This window comes from Solea senegalensis, linkage group LG13 (assembly GCF_019176455.1).
Source record: "Solea senegalensis isolate Sse05_10M linkage group LG13, IFAPA_SoseM_1, whole genome shotgun sequence".
Lineage (NCBI taxonomy): Eukaryota > Metazoa > Chordata > Actinopteri > Pleuronectiformes > Soleidae > Solea > Solea senegalensis.
Genome location: NC_058033.1, coordinates 19,093,520 through 19,112,369, shown reverse-complemented (window position 1 = coordinate 19,112,369; position 18,850 = coordinate 19,093,520). Strand labels below are relative to the sequence as shown.

At 40.2% G+C, this 18,850-nt stretch overlaps 1 protein-coding gene across 3 annotated transcripts; it reads left to right on the top strand.

Annotated features, from left to right (window-relative positions):
• Positions 1-14: 14 nt before the first annotated feature.
• rbm27 (RNA binding motif protein 27) lies at positions 15-17,185 on the top strand. Of its 3 annotated transcripts, none has more exons than XM_044042645.1 (21): positions 15-201; positions 1,710-1,828; positions 2,721-2,848; positions 3,056-3,135; positions 4,327-4,526; positions 4,982-5,299; positions 6,236-6,460; positions 7,423-7,605; positions 8,351-8,497; positions 8,887-9,040; positions 9,984-10,137; positions 10,266-10,493; positions 10,581-10,706; positions 11,305-11,430; positions 11,607-11,681; positions 11,789-11,965; positions 12,137-12,241; positions 13,216-13,443; positions 13,536-13,619; positions 13,720-13,839; positions 15,017-17,185. In XM_044042645.1, the coding sequence occupies exons 1-21, from the start codon at positions 143-145 to the stop codon at positions 15,113-15,115; spliced, it is 3,135 nt and encodes a 1,044-aa protein (XP_043898580.1). In that variant the 5' UTR covers positions 15-142; the 3' UTR covers positions 15,116-17,185. The 3 variants fall into 3 exon arrangements, with proteins under 3 accessions (XP_043898580.1, XP_043898579.1, XP_043898581.1); XM_044042644.1 differs by having other exon boundaries at positions 15,014-17,185; XM_044042646.1 differs by lacking the exons at positions 15-201; positions 1,710-1,828; positions 2,721-2,848; positions 3,056-3,135; positions 4,327-4,526 and adding an exon at positions 4,557-4,824 and having other exon boundaries at positions 15,014-17,185.
• Positions 17,186-18,850: the final 1,665 nt, after the last annotated feature.

Sequence of the window (18,850 nt, the reverse complement as noted above, 5' to 3'; positions counted from 1 at the left end):
GCCGTAAAACGCTTTCTACGACCAGGCTGCCAGTGAGTGAAGAGAGACTGAAGGCCTAAAAGCTTATAAATTAATAGACGATGAGAGTATTGTTGTCAAAGCGCACTTTCATTTAATAGACAGTATTATAGTCTTTCTCACGATGATCATAGAGAATGTGGAAGCCTTGAAGTCGTGGTTGGCAAAACTCCTGGAGCCAATGTGAGTGTTTAATTGAAATGACATTTTGCTCGAATGCTACGTAGCTATGTTAGCTGGCTAGTCAGCGGGTTAGCTTGGCATCAATGGAGACTTGCTATAAACTGATGACAAATTCCCTGCACGAGTTAGCAAACCGCCTTCACAGCTAACTGGCCTTGCATGTTAAAGAGAGACTGTGGGGTTTCTTTACCAGCTAAAGAAGTGAAACTTGTGTGCACGGTATTGCGTGTTAGTCTCACTCTTATTTTAGGTTAGTTAGGCACGCAGTTGGCCCACGATAATGTAACTTTATCGCATCTCTGTAGCAACCCAGTAAACTGCAACAGATTACTTGCATGCTGCTACTTGTGATTTAAATAGCTTACAACTGCATCGCTAAGTTATATTTTATGTGTGGCTCGGTGTTTTTAAATGAACAAGCTTTTATTAGTTGCTATAGTCGCACACACAACAAATTAAGTATTTTGTTAAGCAGCTGTTGCAACGAACTGTACATTATTACACCTTAAATAACTGATCAGCCGGTCGGACTCTATCAGCAGAAGATGAAGTGTTGTGTAAACGTTAGCAAACTGTACTGACGACTTGTCACGAGTGTCAGAAAAGTGCTGCTAAGTTGCTTCACTTTCTCACAGTTAAGTAGTTAAACGTTGTCTCTCTTGCAATTTTTTTTTAGAAAATAATGCTGTCATTTGCATCAGCCGACTTGTTTTCAAAAACTTGACAGCTGCCACTAAGTGAACTAAAACAATTTTCACCCAAATGTTCATCTGATAAAGTTTATTTTTGATTAACTGTTTCATACATTTTTATCTAGTTAAAATGTATGACATAAACGTGCACTGCAGTGCAGACACAAAATGCAGAATGGAAAGACAGATCAATGTTGTTTAAAAACGGCCTCAATAGCAGTTTTTGTTTGTCATTTGTTATTATTAAGCTGTTATCTTTCATCAGTTTGAGTAAAATGGAAAAAGCTGGCATCAAAAAAACATCAAACTGCCTTGATTTCTTATGGTCAGCATCACCTATAGAAAAACCCATATCAGTCTACAGCTACTTTTTTGTATTTGTTTAATTCATAATTTGGCTTAGTTGTATTCATTCTCATTCCTATTAAAGCCTTTGCAAAAGCCTCGACAGCCGTGCTTTTATTCCATTTCAGTTGCCAATTTGTGACCTAGCAGGTTTTGACTTATTAATGTGTGTTTATTTATTTTATCCTTTATCAAGCATTAATAAACACATGTGTTGTTGAATGACAAGTTGCTGTGAGAAATAAAACAGTAAAGTAAATGTAGGAGACCATAGTTATTGGTTTGCACTAAGAATGTTTGAGTTTATTATGAACATGCTCAAATAGTTGGGACAGTGACTTATCACCGGCATGCATTGTATTACATTCGATAAATTTATTTCACTTATCCATCCCAGTTAGATCCACTTGTTTCCCCTTTATCTTGCACTAAAAACAAACATTTTTAACATTTTGACATTGTAACTTGCAGATGTGATGCAGACCCCTCTGCATTAGCCAACTATGTGGTTGCTCTTGTGAAGAAAGACAAACCGGAGAAGGAGCTGAAAGCACTTTGTGCAGATCAGCTGGATGTCTTCCTACAGAAAGGTATGAACTTCAAACACGCATAACCTTTTTGCTGGTATGATTGAAGGCAAGCTATAGACCCTAGCGATCAATGGTCAGTGGAGTTGTGGTGATGTTTTCCCTTCAGCACAGATTTCTATCATTCAGCAAACAAGGGAACAACATTCATCTTACTCTGCTCATAAATCCCACTGACACACTGCAGGCTTAGCAGTTATGTCATCAGTCATTTTGGAACTACAACCAGTGGCACTATTGAGGTCCGAGAGTGAAATTACTTTCCTAACAATGCCTGAATTCATGAAGATAGGTTTAAAAAAAGTTGTCAAATAAACAAATATTATGTCTTAGCATATGTCCCTCTCATGTCCACTAGAGGACATTTCGTTTGAAAATGTCACTAATCTGAAAATGTTTAGGTATTATTTATATGAATACAATCACAGACGGACATCATTGTGTTTATGGGGCATCTTTATGACTGTGATCGAACAACATAGCAAATTTACATTTTTGGGCTGTGCCTTTGCAATAACATCACATTGTATTTTGTCAGATTAGATGCCGAGTGATGTTCGTAATAATATTCACTGACATTGTCACAGCCCATCTGTCACAGGCCATTCTTTGTTGGCTGCAGTCAAATACATTCCTCATTTAATTCCTTTCATGTAGTCACTCATTTATTCATTCATGCGTGTCATTTTTTCCCATTTTCATCCACTCATCTCTCTCTATATGTTATTTATTGCTTGTCATGGAGCCGCAAGCAGAGAAATATGTAGTGTTCTGAGATTCAAGAGGAATATCAGGACTTGAATTGCCCTAATGCCAGTTTCCTCTTAGAAAGACAATGATGAGAAACTGCATACAAGTGAAGATTACATCTATTGACACGAGTTATCCTTTGCAGAGACGACGGGATTTGTGGATAAACTTTTTGAGTGTCTGACCACGAAAAACTACTTAGGAAGTCCTGCTACCAAGGAGGCTCCTAAAGAGGAGGTCAAACCGCCTGCAGTCAAACCTGATGTTGTTGAAGTAAGTTCTTCTGGTTCTATATCAAAATACTTTTCCAGTGGTTTTATTGATAAGTATTAAATATTTGATAAATATTGTATATCATTGCATGTCATTATTCTGATAACTTGACCTTGTAACCAATATTCACTCCCTTGAATACGTTTCTGTTTTCAAAACATAAAATAAATGCGAGTTTTAAGTAGTAACTGTTATTTTACCCATCAGGCTGAAACTCCAGAGGATGAGAGGGAAAACAGGTGGCGGAGAAGTCCACAGAGAAATCGCCCTGACTTCAACGATTCCAGGTATGACTGTGGCTTTGGGGATTCAGCTCTGCTTATTGGCCGTGTTTGAGGCATTTTTAGATGTCTCGTATGTGAACTGTACATCATTTATGTTCCTGCTCATAGCTGAAATGTACAGTACACACAGATGGAAAGTCCATCATTTCGCACGATCGTCTTGTGAAGAGATAATGTGTGGATGTATTTGCATGATTTGTTCCAAGTCCCATAAGGTCCTGCTTGTAGCTCAGTGAAAACACTGGTGTCAAGTTGCCTGTCCCTTCTCTGTAACACCTGTAGTCCGTACCAGTAACTCTTAGACTGCCAGTTATAGCAGTTGAGGTGTCATCTGGTCATGTAAATTATGTTTTACTTCATGAAGTTAATTACTGTGACCATCCATGCATGCCACCAATTCTGTTGACTTGTTTGTGTAAAAGCTGCTGGTGTTTTAGGCCCTGTTCATCCTGAATGCGTCTCCTGTGACCACATATGAACAGATCTGCACTTCACTGTATTTTAGCTATTTCCATGACTGTTTGCAAAAACAAAATGATGTTTTTAATGAGTCTGACTATACAGATGTGTATGAGTGAAAGTGACAGAGAGCGAGGGAGAAAAGAGATGAAAGGAACTTTACTGAATCAAAGCTCTTCTCGTTCTTTAAAAACTTATATAATCAATGTTAATATTTTTGCAGTGGCTGCAAATAAATAAATAAAGGTGCTGATAACATCACCTCAGGAGGTCTCTAATACTCAATCCAGCTCAGGAATGTGGACAATTGCATCCTCAGACCCCCTCCAAATGTGGTTCCTGTGATCAGAGCTGAGGAAGTGTTCGAGAAGCATTAGATAGTTGAGACCTGTACGTGGCACGATCTGGCCGTGATTGGATCAATGAGGACCAATTTTAATACCAGGTCTGAACAGGGTGTTGGGATTGGAGGGGATTATGCTCCCGGCAAGGGTTTAATAGCTTTAAAATATTGAGTTTCATCTGCAGCAAATGAATAGGGTGCATTGATGCAGTTTGTAAAGAAGAGAGAAATATGTTTGAATAATGAAATAATGTTCTAATACAAGTATTAAATGGCTTGTTTGAAATTGAAATATGATCGCTGTGTACTTAGTTTAAGTACGATTAAGTAAGAGTGAATGCTACTAGAATGTTGGATTTCAAAACTTTCCCTGTAACTTGCCAATTCCACAGGAATCGTGACGACAGAAGAAGAGATGAGCGCAAGCGCCGTGACTTTGATCGGCATGTGAAAAGCAGCAGCGACTCTTACCGTGAGCGGGAGCGGCACGAGCGCCGCAGGGGCAGCCCCCGTGGGAGGAGCTACAGCCGCAGCCGGAGTAGGAGTGGCAGCCGAGGGAAGAGCAGGGACAGGGAGCACAGAGGTGGCAGAGGTGAGAACATTCCCCGTGCACCCCTCCCACACAACCAATAACAACAGCACAGGGAAACAGACCCAGGAGTGGAAGAAGCTCCTGGAGCGCCGGCCGCCATAGCTGAGCTGTGCACTAGTGATGCGGAGGTGCAGATGGAAACTTCCTGGGTGTGATGCAAACTGACTGGAGATGTGGATATAGCTTTGCTGAATTGTTGCTGAAAGTTTGAATCGATAAGGAATTATGTGGACAGCTTTGCACTCACATCTGTGGGATTTCGGCAACACAGGCTGGAATTGGCCTCATTACATGCCAGGTTATTTTCTGTCTCTTCAGTGATTTGCTTCATGCGAGAAGCTGCAGTCTTGAAAACTCTTAATATGTTTAAATGTCTGCTGTGGTCAAATACTTTTTGTATGACATGTGTATGTGTTTTGTTACAGTGCTTGTCGGTTTCTGCTTTTCTTTAACAGACTTTAAGTCAAAGTTTGAGTTGGACAGAAAGGATACTGATGGCTACAACTCTTCAACCACGGGCTCCCAGCAGCAGCAACAACACTCAGCCCCTCTGCTTCCCCTGCCCACACCTGCGCACCCTTTTTCCTCCACGTCTTCATCGTCCACTGGAGTCTCGGGACCTGGTGGCGTTCCTGTTGCGACATTGGCTCACCTGCCTGATAGTACCACAGACAGCTGGTCTAGCTACTACAACGCCCAGAGGCAAGACGGCATCGGGAAGCCATTCATCAACAAGAGCGTTTCACTCAAACAGCGTTGCAGGGATTATGATGGTAGGAATAAAGTAAATCTGTCACTTAACGGTTCTTAAAATCCAACAACATTCGCTCTTTTATCTGTTATGATCCAATAGCAATGAGCACTGTACAGCTGTTGCATTGAGCAGAGATTTTCTAAACGGGGTCAGAGTAACATGCAGTGATTGTGTTAATATGCTGTAACACATGTTAAACCTGTTTTTCCAGTAAATGACATGGACAATGTATGGTTTATATGGCTACCTTTGTCTCAATCTCCCCAGGAGGGTCATTGATTGCCTTGTTTAGTGTCATCACTAATGACCACTGTTAAGCACTCACTCGTTTCCCAGTGGAAAGCAGGGAAGCAAGTCGGTCTTCACAGAGACACAAGAGGGTTTAAACTTACCCCCTCTCCCTGAAGCATACAGCTTTTTGTCACAGTGCTCAAACACACCCACTGGGGACGAGAGCCTTAATGAGACTGTAGGGTAAAAATGCCATATGTCTGTGTTGCTTCAAAGTTGGACAATTATACATCTCATTTATTTCCTTCCAGTGCTGTTTCACTGTTTGACTTAATGTACACTTCTGTGTCCTACAACTATCTGCTGTGAAGAAGGTCTATTACGCCAGGTTTATTCAAGTCGTGCCTTAGCATTACCTACGCACATTGTGTGAGTTAGAATAGTCGACAGCTGGCTAATAATCTACAAGACCAACCTTCAGTCATGGCATTCAAATCCAAATGCAAATGATCACAGAATTGGACAGACATACAAACAAGTTGGTGCTGTGAGATGTCTGCTCAGTATTATATTGCTATATTTCTGTGTAGATTAATTAGATTAATTTGAACAGTGGAATCCACAATGGTTATCTGGAGTACAACTGTCTTAGAAGGTTAGAAGAGTTTGTGTTTTTAAAATCCCTTGTGTCTTAAAAAGTTGCATTTGCTTTTTCCCTTTACAGAAAAAGGATTTTGCGTCCGTGGGGACCTTTGTCCATTCGACCACGGCAACGACCCTCTCATTGTGGACGATGTCAATCTACCAAATATTATTCCCTTTCCACCCCCACCGGTTATGCCCCCCGCTGGCCTGCCCATGCCTCCAATCACTGAGCCGCCCCCTTCCCTTAGTTTTCCTCCGCCACTTTTCGGCCAGCCACCACCTCCGGGCATCTTCCCCATGACAGGTAAGATGTTGTGCATTTTTGTTGTTCAAATGTTAACACGCAGTAATGAAAGCTAGTGGAAAAAGCTCCCCTAAGTACTCATTTACAACATCAAACAATTTTCATATATCCACCAATATTATTTGTCACTCCTGAGATTCTTGTAGATGCTTTTTCTTAACGGTGTCTGTAGCTGATTCATAAGGATCAGACAAAACAAATGTTATGCACAGTGATGAGGAATGAGTTTGTTTCAATTACATCATTTATGTGACCCCCTTTTCCATATTATATGGAAGGACATCATTTACTGAGGCAGTGTTGCTTCAGTGCCAACAATAACAAATCACGCTGCCTTTCAGTTCCATATTTACAGAGCCTCTCGTATTTGAAACTCTTAACTTGAATATTTGGCACACTTAAAAATGGACATCTACTTCTTGAACAGCTGCTAGATTTATTTTTAAGATTTGTTGCACTGGCTTGTTGGAGGTGTTTGTGATTCATGTCTCGCACTAGTTTTCCTCATGACACAAAAAAGCAAATGGTTCTCTTTCGTACATTTTGCATCGGTGGGACCTGTTATGATGTTTTCTAATACTATGCACCTATGCAAACATCTAAATTGTGCATTTTCATCGTTACTCTTGTAATAAAACCACTAATATTAGATTTTTGAGAAATTATGAGCAAACCAATATGTTACTCAAAAGCAAAGCCAGCCGTCATAGAAAGACTTATTTCTTGGCTTATTCTGCATTTCATTTTTGATGCCAGTTTTTTTTCCTCTGATTTGCTTTAATGTAGCTTTCTGTTAAGTTTAAAGCATTGCAACAGGCGCTTCACTTTCCCACCACTGTCCCGCTCTGTTTAACCAAAATCAGTGTGGCATGAAAACAGTTTTAAAGTAATTAAAAATGAAAGACTCACTGTGATGACTGTGATGTGTCTGAGACATTAGCTTGGGCTTGTGTCTCCCTCAGGACCCCCACTGATAGCAACCAGTGGGATCGAAACCATTAACCACCAGTCCGTGATCACTTCTTCTCCTCCAATTGGACCACCTGGTGTGGGGCTGCTGCCTACTCTTCCTCCACCTCCTCAGCCTCCTCCTCCTTCCTCTGTGTCATCTGTGTCTCTTCATCCCCAATATGTCCAGTCTGAATGTAAGCAGCAGTACTTTTCCTGTTCAGATTGGGACTGTGTATTTGTAGGGGTGAGGGTTCCTTATTTATTGATAATTGTGATAAAAATGTTTCCACTCCTGTAATTTGTTGCATGCCTGTAATGAGTTATGTGTTTAAATCAATAATTAGTAGAAGTTTGTCAAGTTGAGTTGCTTTTTAACTGTGGACTGTGATGTTCACTGTGTTTTTGTTTACATTTTAAGTTGGTCTGTGTGTGAAGGTGTGGTGTGTGCACTGTGATGTCCATGCATTTATTCATAGTGCAGTAACAGCAGTTAGCCAGTGGGTTGCACTGTTTATTAATCAAACAGACGTGGCTTTGGACATCTTACAACTCTGTTGTGTTTGATTGTGTAGACCGAGAAATCCCGCAAATCTTGCACATTATTTCAATAATTTTATTTAATTACACATTCAGCAATCATTTCTAATATTTAGGATTTCCGCTGTCATGACATATCCCTATTTTTACTATTTTTTAAGTTTTGGCTCCGTTTTGAAAATTAGCATTTATAAATTGGTGTGAATGTATTTTATTTGTGTGTTTGTCTTTACTTTTGTTAGTATTAAACATTTTATTACTTAGTGTGAACCTAATTAAGTTTTAAACTCATAATTGTCACTTTTCATTTTGAAATTTTATTTTGTTCAGTCTAAATTGTTGCATTCATGTCATTTTTTCACATTTTTATTTCAACTAAACTGTTTTTTGCTTTCTCATTAGATAACTACGACCCAGAAGGCTACAACCCAGAATCCCCAGGCATGACCGCAGCAGGTTGTAACCAGTACCGTCAGTTCATTCCTCGAGTCCAGACCCAGCGCTCCAATCTCATTGGCCTCACCTCCAATGAAGGACAAGGATCCAGAGGTAGCAGCTGTCACATAATTACTACTTTCATCGACTAATGTTTCTTTATATAAATAATTCTGTAACTAAATCTGTATAACAGGGAGAATTTGAAGATTATCGTTTTAATATTGTCATTGTGCTAGCAACAATGGGGACAGTTCTTAAATCTTAATTTAAAGACAGCTTTGCCTTGTCAGACTAAACATGCCTCAGTACAGATTTAAATAATAAAGTATAGGTGTTCTGTTCATTTAGAAGCCCAATTCCCTTCCACTTATCACTTAATGGAATTCCATTAACTGTTTTAGTTTCAATTGCTACTCTGTACTATGTATGCTGTGGGGAAAAAAAAGTCTTCTTTAAATGATTGTTTTGTCTCCGTTTGTGTCAACGTGTGAATCATCCAGCTGCAAACATAGTGATCCAGACAGAGCCAGTCACAGCAGCCAGCATTCCGGGGAACAACGCGTCGCGCTTCAGTGCAGAGCAGGGCGTCAGGAAGAGAGCCCTCGGACATAATACAGCTGACGTACCGGCAGCGAAGAAACCCTGGATGGTGAAGTAAGAATTCAGTGATACGACAACACACTTAAAGACTTCCCCCTCAAAAAGTTCCCTGAAATAAAAATGTACAGGAGAAACAACTTAAACTAGGACTGCATATAATCAGTAAAGCATCAGCATCAAATCTAAGGATCCTACTATTTCAGCACTTGGTGAGATGCAAGTGTTCGTATTGACCAATAAAACATTGCTATTGTAAAAAAGTGTTTCCCACAGCCTGATAGAGTTGAGCTGGGAGTGGTGGCCTGGTCTTAACTGTGTCATCTGGTGTAAAACCAGAGAATGTATCTCTCTCTCTCCTATGTGATGGCAAACTTGGTATTATTGGATAGTGACAGGATCAACCAGTTAATTGATCATGGATGGTGTTGTTTTATTGAATTGAGTTAAAATGGTTTGTCCTAATGGGAAACATAACAAAAAGGGCACTAAAAACTGGGTCTGGACCCACAGATAAGCTGCCGAAATAAGCTGGCCTTTTTATATTTGTTACAAATATCACAAAAAAGTTATTTTATCAATCTTATCTTTACCTGTTCAAAACAAAACATGTTTGCCCTTGTTATGATATACATTTAGTAAATTGGGATGCAATATTTTTATCTTTCTAAAGTGGGTCCCCATATACTTAGCATTTATTCCTCAATTAATTATTGTTTTGTGGGGAAATTTGAAGAATTAGCTGGCCAATTGAAATTTGATCAAACAAATTGGTGCCTTGTCCCATTTCCTGTTAGTGGAGCTGTGTTTCAAACCTGCGTGACTCATGGGTCAGCAGCTGAGCTTTGCGTGTGCACACAAAGCTAAACCACACAAAGGTGCACACTAATAATGGACACTCGAGTGTCAAGCAGGTTGAAGTGAAGTTCTGTTTCTCATGTATAACGTACAGTGTTCTTATCTTACTGTTGTCTTCCTTTTATTGTCCCCTGTGTATCAGGACAAACTTCAACAATCAATATAAGAGTTGTTTTCCCAAGAGGACTCAGTATGTGAACACCAAGCTGGAGGTGCGCAAGATCCCCCGTGAGCTCAACAACATCACCAAGCTCAACGAGCACTTCAGCAAGTTTGGAACCATTGTCAATATACAGGTAAATGTGTTATTGGCTTGTAAACCCACTGAGGGATAAAAAGTACAGACAAGGAAAGTTAAGCCTTTTAACACCCTGCAATCGCCCCTTTATGTGTGCCTCACCTGCATATCCTCTCCTTAATCCAGGTTGTGTTCGGTGGCGACCCAGAGGCAGCGTTGATTCAGTACACGAAGAATGAAGAGGCCAGACAGGCCATATCCAGCATCGAGGCGGTCCTCGACAACCGATTCATCCGTGTGTACTGGCACCGCGAGCCCAACACCGCCGGGCTTCAACAGCAGGAGCCGAACACGGGGAGTCAGATGGCAGGGTCAGCTCCCAACCAAGGGCTGCAGCACAGCAACGTACATAAGGTTAGACATAAAGAGCTGAAACGTATTAAAATACTTCATCCTTTTCTGATGTCCTATATCTAAATCACTTTGCTCTTTCTCCTGCAGGGAATAAAACAGCACAATCCGGCCGCTTACGTCTTGAACAAGACTATACCAAAACATCGTCTGGTGGTGGCAGCTGGGGACACTGCTGCAATTAAGATGGACGGCCCGAACACGGATGCTGCCACTGTACGTTGTGTGAATAGTTTGAGCTTAAGTTCACAGGTCTGTGAGTCTGAACTTGACTGTGTTGATTAGGGTTGAGCAATTCCTCATGTGGCAATTTCACAATGCAGTATATCAATTCGATGGTATCTCATGTGGTCTATCTGTGAAGCAGTACATTTTAAAGTGACGCTTGACATCACAATATCTGTCTGGAAAAAGAGCAGTTACTTTACCCAAGTTATTCAGCTTAAGTGTTGATTTTGTCGTTACCTGGAATGATTAGCCCTCAGAGAACCACATTTTGTATTTTATCAAAGTCAAAACATTAACTGTTAATTTACACATTTTTGTGTTTTCAATTTTAAGGCATGAGACCAGGTTTTTAAACAGGGGCCATTTAGGTTTTCTTTCAGTAACACTACCCATCCAATCTGAAAACCTCTTTCAAGGGATCTCCAGGAAAAGACTGAATAAACTTCACATTCTTTCTGTCACATTTCCTTCCCTCAATGTTACATTAAGTTGTGATTTATTGGTGTTGAACAGTACCTTCCTGTTTTCTCTTAATCTCGTTCTGATTACCTAAATGTGATGCCGTCTCCCTCTGTGCGGCTCTTAGGTGATGCCTGCGATGACAGCCACTCAGAAGAGTCCTTACGCGTCCACGGCACTCAAGTCGTCCTCAAAGAGCCTTGGGAAAACGGGAAAAGCACTAGAAGCGCAGGAAGTCCTCAAGAAGAAGCAGGCACGTTGCTTAATTTTTTAATACATATTCCGACTGTCGAGAGAATTGGATTATTCTTTTTTTTGTTTTTCTCGGGAGCTGACAGTGAGAAGTGGGCGACTGCCGAAACAAAATAATAGTAGTATTTTATTTTTTACACCTGTGAATGTGTTTGTTTTTGTTATTATTCCGTTTAGGAGGCATTAAAACTTCAACAGGACATGACAAAGAAGAAGCAAGAGATGTTAAAGACACAGATTGAGTGTCAGAAGGTAAGACTGGCTCTGCACTTCTTTAATTTCCAGTGCTCTGTCTTCTACTTCCCCTGCCTTTTATCCTCACTCTGTGTTTCACTGATTGTTCTCCCCTCCTCTTGCAGGCATTGATAAACCGTCTGGAGAAAAATCGAGGCATGAAACCGGAGGAGAGAGCCAACATCATGAAGACCCTGAAGGAGCTGACGGACAAGATCGCCCAGCTACAGAATGAAATGAATCCTGCGTCTCAGGTCTCCAGCACCAAGTCCAATCACAGTCAGACCAAGACCAAGGTGGATGTAAGTTTGACAGCTTAAAAATGGTGCTCTTTTTTAACAGATGGTCAAATATAGTGTTTATAATGTTTTACATCCTTGTGTTTATTTTCTGGGCTGTACGACTGTTAAGCCTCATTGCGTCAGTTTCCTTTAAATAATTGAACATTTCTTATTTTGATGACATGTGACCAGGCCCAGAAGGAACTACTGGATGCAGAGCTGGACTTTCACAAGAAGATGAGTTCTGGGGAGGACACAACAGATCTCAAGAGAAAACTGGGGCAGCTACAGGTGGAGGTAATACTCATACAGACATATACACATGTTGTGCACTGCCACAGACAGAAGACTTGATAAGATGGTTTGAACCACAGAAACTGTGCATCAACGGCATTTTTTCTCGAGGTTGTGAAACCGCAAAGTGACTTGGTGAAAATCAGCAAATGCGATTTACTTATAATTGACTCTTAATTAATTTGATAGCATGTAAGAGGAGATACAGAATGCAGAGTATTGGATTTAGGTGGGGGGGCCTTAGATTAATGTGCAGGCTCATAGCTTTTCTTTGCTTGTCACAGTAATTGTGCTAAAAGTATTTGACTATCATTTCCAAGTTTATGGATGTTACCCAGTAGCTATTTTTAAGTATATGATGACAAATTACAAGACTCCTGATGAATCTGCTCATCATAGATTTATGTATTTATTTCATGTCTCTCTAAGGCCTTTTTTTTTAGCAACACCCTGCTTAGCATGTCCCCTCGGGTCCTAAATTAGCTTGTTATTAAAAATGCATATTATCCCCCCTCCCCCCGATCCATCCAAAGCTTGGCCAACCCTTCCTTGCGCACATTAAACTGCAGCCACTTAAGCAAACCCAGAGGAACAGACACTAACGAAGCCGAACCAGGCACCAGCCCCTCCCGTCTCATTAAAGTTTGAGCCACTGGTCCTTGTAAGAAAATTGCAGGGTGACAATTAGAGGGAGAAGTGAGAGAGAGACGCGGATGTAAGAGTGGTTGTGGAGTGGTTAGGAAGCAAGTGAAGCAAGTCACTTTAAAAATGGAGGAGTGACAACTAATGGCGAAGGGCAAAGAGTGGCGGAGCCAAAGAGTGGCGGTCGAGTGTGTAGGGAATGTTTCAGCACTACAGATGAGGAGAATTTGCTGTACATGGTTTTACACATTAAGATTCAACATAAAGTTGCACAGTCTGGTTCATTTCAGTTAATCTTATTTCTTTTTTTTTACCCTCTGCTTGTCCTCTTTAAGGCGACACGACTGGGTTTGATCCGGTCTCCCTCAGGTCGAGGTCGGGGTCGCGGGAAGATGGCACTCGAGCCCGGCTCGATGCACATGGGCCGCGGAAGGGGCCGAAGCCGGGAGATGATGGGCCGAGGTGGAGCCGTGAACCGCATGGTAGTCGACCACAGACCCAGAGCCTTGGCTATTTTGGGGGTCACTCAGGAAGAAAAGGAAGAGCTAATGCCACACTTTGTGGTAAGGCCCTATGGACAAACTGTTGAGGACAAGGGTTCCGGATGATTATCAATCAAACAAACACTAACATTCTTTTTGTTTCTTTATCTTAGAAATTTGGGGAGATTGAGGATCTACGCGACCAAGATGCCACCACTGTTGTCATGACCTTTAAAACACGGAGTGAAGCAGAGAACGTAAGTCACATGACTCTATATTCTGTACTTACTCTCAAAACATTGAAAACAGTAAATATAACTTGCCATTTTCTTGCCCGTTTCCTTCTTCTTCTTCCAGGCTGCTAACCAAGGAGCAAAGTTCAAAGGTCGAGTGCTGCAGATTTCCTGGTACAAACCGAAGACGCCCTCCGTTACAACAGAGCCCGAGGAAGAAGAGTCTAAAGACGAGGACAATAAGGTTAGACACGTCACGTACACACATATAAACGGTCACTTTAAAATACAGTCATGTGTCGTCTCTATGCCATGACAGAAACCAGGAAAGAAGTCTTTCATGAAGATTTGGAAACTTTTTTTTTTTTTTTGAGTTTTTTGAAGTTTTAGTTCTGATTTTAATTCTACATTTCTCTCCTGTGCTTCTAAATTTTTTACTTCAGCTCTTAGACTCTTCTGTACTAAGAGCATCTGAGCCCTTTGAGTAAAAACACATTACTGTCACATGAACTCCTCATACTATATCTTTGAGTATTTGCGTCGATGAGGTTGCGGTCTGCTCGTGTGGCAGCAAGTTTCACATCTTCCAAGGTCGACTCCGTCACTTAAATATGCATTTTATAAGTATGTAACATTAATTTTTTCTTGTGATGCATGTTAATGCAAGGTGAGGAATTCCCTTGAAACATACACATTTCAGTCCTTTTCTGAGGACACGAGTGATTAAATATGTAACTCCCCAAAAAACCCAAGTATCCAATGATGTCGCCAATAATTACGAACATTATGTGCTGGAATATTCACTTTATAAGACGTACATGTCTAATCTAAACAGATGTTGACGAAAAATTAGAGAACAAGCCATTAATTTTAAATGCAAATAAATGGAGAACAGTGTAAATAATAGTACAGCTTCAAGACACAAGTGGCTGTGGTTTCTAATGCCGTGTTTCCACCGGCTCGGCTCGACTCGGCACAGTTACTTACTGCGTTTCCACTAGCGACGGTACCTGGTAACATTTAACAATCTTAAAAATGTGGGTTAATCTCCAACGATTACCAGGGAAATGTCTACAATCTCAATATTCAACAGAGGAGTCTAGTGTATTTAGTGACAATCAACCTAAGCCGTGCCGTGCCGTGACCGTAGGTGGAATTTACTTTAGGCAACAGAAAATTTGACAAAAAGCTGTAAATTCTAAATGCAAATAAATGAAGAACAATGACATGAACCAGACTAACACAGCTTCAAGACACACGTGGCTCTCATTTTTGGGCTGTTTTGAGGAAGTCAAGGCTTGTCATGGATCTTTATCTGCAGTCTGTAGTTTAAATTGTCTCAGTTTTCAGGACTCCGAAAACTAATGATGTCTGAAAAGCATAATATAAACTAAAATAAACGTCCCCCTCTCAACCAGAAGGAAGCAAGCGCTTACTTGCCTGGTGAGGAGGAAGAGGAGGAGGAGGAAGAGGACGACGACGAAGACGACGAGTACGAGAGCCGATCATGGAGACGGTGAAGGCGCCGCCTCTGTTGTCACCCATGATCCGTGACCCTCCAGCAGACTGACTTATTTTTGAAGATAAAAATCAACACAACAGAACTCACTTTTTTTTTTCTTTTTGTTTTTCCTTTCCAGTATTTTTCAAAATTTAAGTCATTTTTAGACACTATTTGAAGTGAAAACATCTTTACTGTACATCAAAAGAAGTTTAGAGGGTCAACAGTTGTTAGTTTGTTTTCCTCTCCTTTTGTATCCCTCGATTAAATTATTTAATACATCTCACTTTTGCTGAGAAAGATAAATGTTGAGTTGTTCATAGATAGTAAATATGTAAGTTTGAGTGTGCTTACCAGATGATTAATATCAGTAATGCACAACATTTGTGTCTACTGTGAATAGGTATTTTTATACATTACGGTATTTAAGCTCCTTTCTCACTCAGTTTTGAAACAAATCTTTTTCCTTTTTCCTTGCCCTTCAGGGAACAGTCATTCCATCGCTAATCAAACGTTCTCTGTTGCTGCCAGAGAAATATTTATTTATTTTTCCACTGCACAAATTGCACTGTGCCATACCTGTCTTTATTGGCACAGTATGGTATGGGGAAAAAAAGGATTTAAATTTATAAAAGATTAGCAGTGGCTTTCATTGACATGAACACTGTCTAGTTTGTGCATGTTGCAGAGCCACTTGTTTTCTCTCTCTCTCTATTCACCCCCCAGCACACTGTACCACCACGACATTAGAGCCAGTGCAGGTACAGAAGGAAAACCAGTGCAATAGATTCAAAAACAAAAATAATGCCCACAACAAACAATGTTTACAAATAGACAATTCCATGCATCTCACATACAGTGACTCCCCACGCGTGTATTTATTTCTTCACTCATTGTCTGGTGCCACTCTGTGTAAATTCAAACAACAACATTTTCTAAGAGTGTCAATTACAATTTTATTTTGTCACCTGGTCACACTAAGGATCGAACTAAAAAGAAAAAGTAGGAGAGAAAAGATCCATAGACGGGTGTCTGAATGTAATACTGAACCGTTGATTTTAATATATATATTTACATAAATATATATAAATATACATAATTTCTTTGCCTTACACAGTCAGCACATGGCTGGATTTTTACAAGATTTGTGATTTACTTTTGTAAATTTTGTAAATGCTTGAAAGAGGAAAATTACTGTTGTGTTTCTTTTGGTTTTCCCACACACGTGTTCTGTTTAGTTCATTTTAAAATGTCAGGCGATGACATAGCATACGGCGTCTCTGCACATTGACGACAGTTTATGCATTTTGAGACTTGAGCTCTCGCCTGTTGATAACCAACGTTTGTCATCTTCTGCCAGCTGCTGACAACATGTTTTACTTGATGATTTTTTTTAAAACTCCTACTGTTGGACAGAATCCTCTGGGTGGGAGGAATGAGAACAAATGTCACCTGACAGATTTAACCTCACTCACTGGTAACTTATATAAGTGGAGAATGCAGAGTCGGCATTAACACACACGTCCATGCAGGTAGTAGTATATGTACGTACGTCTTTCTGCCTGCGTGTAAATGTAACTAATTCTAATTGACTTCCTCTCACCTGCAGCAGACGTGGTAATAACTCTGAGGATTCTTGTCGTCGACAATTTTGAATTGATGTTCACCTTCACTGCGTCAGTCAGACTGAGGTTCAGGTGTGTGGTGGAAAGCTGAAAGGCTTTTTCCCCCTTCACACTGTGTTCTTTGAAACGATTTGATCATGTGATCTATTTTTTATTTTTGTTTTTTCTGGGGGGGGGCAATTTTAAAGGACAAACCTGCTCCGACAGAGTCCCTGCTTGTGTAAGTGAAGATACAGAGGTGGTCTCACTCTCTCACTGTCTCTCTCTCTCCCCCCCACGGCGTGTTTTGTACTATCCTCTGTATGCTACTCACGACAATAGTGTAAAAAATGTAAAATGTTTATTGGATAATAGTTTTGGATTTGTTACTGTTTATATTTGCAGGATGTGGATGTATTTTCTTCATGTATTTTTTTTTCGTTTGTAAAAAATGGATTTCTAATTTACAAGCATGTTTGCTTTTGCCAATAAAGATGTAGGAATGGGGTGCTTATAAGACGATCAAAAAAAAAAGGAGAAAGGAAAGAAAAACAAATACTATTTCAATTGTTTTTTGGGGGGCAAAGAAAGAGGAAAAAAATTTGAGTTGTGGAAAAAAAAGATCATAAAAAAAAAAGTCAACATTGGCAAAGAGGGGGGAGGGAATACCCAGCAAAAGCATTCCAGAAAATATGACCTCAAATCTCTTGTGTGGTCTCGTTTCTTTCACTCATGTACTGTCTCATGTGATTTAGCACTTTGTTCAGAGAAATAGTCCCAAGTCCCAAAAATGGTAGTTGACACATACAAGGAGCAAAGTTGTGCTTAAATTATGAGTTTACATGGTTTGGAAATCTAACCAGTGTTACTTCTACGTGTCTTGGTCAATCAATCAGGAGAAAATTCAATAATGTAATAAAAATATGCCCCAGTAGTATAAGAGGCAAGTAAACTAAATATGATAAATGATGGTTTTCTACTGGCAATGTGTCCGAGGTGTGACCCCGCCTATCGCCCTGTCAGCTATTGGCACAGCACCCCCCGTGACCCTCATGTGGAGGATAAAACAGTAGAAGATGGATGATGGTTTTGTTTTATTAGATATAACTTTATTGTCCACAATGTGGAAAATAACCTTTAATAACTTAGCTGTTAGTTGAATTCAGTTTGGCAATTCTTTCATCACTTAAACTGAATTGTATTTTACTGTAAAAAAAAAACTTCCCGAAGGGTTATTACTCCGCTTAATCCTGTCATGAAGCCACATCTGTGGTTTCATCCAACAGTCTGTACCAAGTCACCATGTTAAAGGACAGCGCGTTTATTCCACAATTGCCATTTCATGCCATATATCGTACATTTGAATGCATCATGCACTATCGTTACAGGAAACACTGTTGCTGTTGTTGTCACACTCTCGTCGACACCTGAGGTCCCAAACGAATCTCGCCACAACAGACCGTGTGACCCCTCACTTTAATTACAGCACTCATGGACATAATTATCATGACATATTAAAATAAGGCTAAATAATGCAAGGGCATTTCTTACTTAAGGAATTCAAGTGAAAACACTCAGAGTCTATTTAGTTTAATGCAGTTTTTTTTTGCTTTCACACGAGGGAAGCTGGACCCTGAACAGCACAAATGAATGCGTTTTTATGTTGCTGCAAGTTCAATTACGATATGTGCAAATCGCCAAGATGGCCGCCAAATTCAAACCAACCAACCCTAATCCTTTTGAGCCATTTTGCGCCACATTTACATTTATTTTTTTGTGTCTGTTCTGATTTGCATGCCAATTTTGGTCTGTTTTCACAGTTTCATTCAGTGCCTCAAAACACTGCAATCCTTTCGGAAGAGAAAAAGTCATTTAAAGCAGCACTGTGCGGGCCCTCACAGCAACCACCCTTCCGGCAAGTGACGCTATGTCCACAAGGGGGCGCACATCCAATGAAAATACTGAAACACCCCTTCCTTTTGTGTTGAACCAAATATGGAAAAACAGATTTTGCTCTCAGCATCAAAAAACGAAAAAACCATAACCATTATAATTTCCAGGTTTGAGAAACACTGATTCAAACATTTTCTGGCCCAAACAAATACTCAGAGAAAACAATAACATCAACATTTCCTGGAAACAGAAAACAA

Coding starts and splice junctions, on each gene's coding strand:
- rbm27 (XM_044042644.1), top strand. CDS start 143: ATGATCATAGAGAATGTGGAAGCCTTGAAGTCGTGGTTGGCAAAACTC. Junction 1,829..2,720: donor GGATGTCTTCCTACAGAAAG/GTATGAACTTCA, acceptor TATCCTTTGCAG/AGACGACGGGATTTGTGGAT. Junction 10,707..11,304: donor CGAACACGGATGCTGCCACT/GTACGTTGTGTG, acceptor TGCGGCTCTTAG/GTGATGCCTGCGATGACAGC.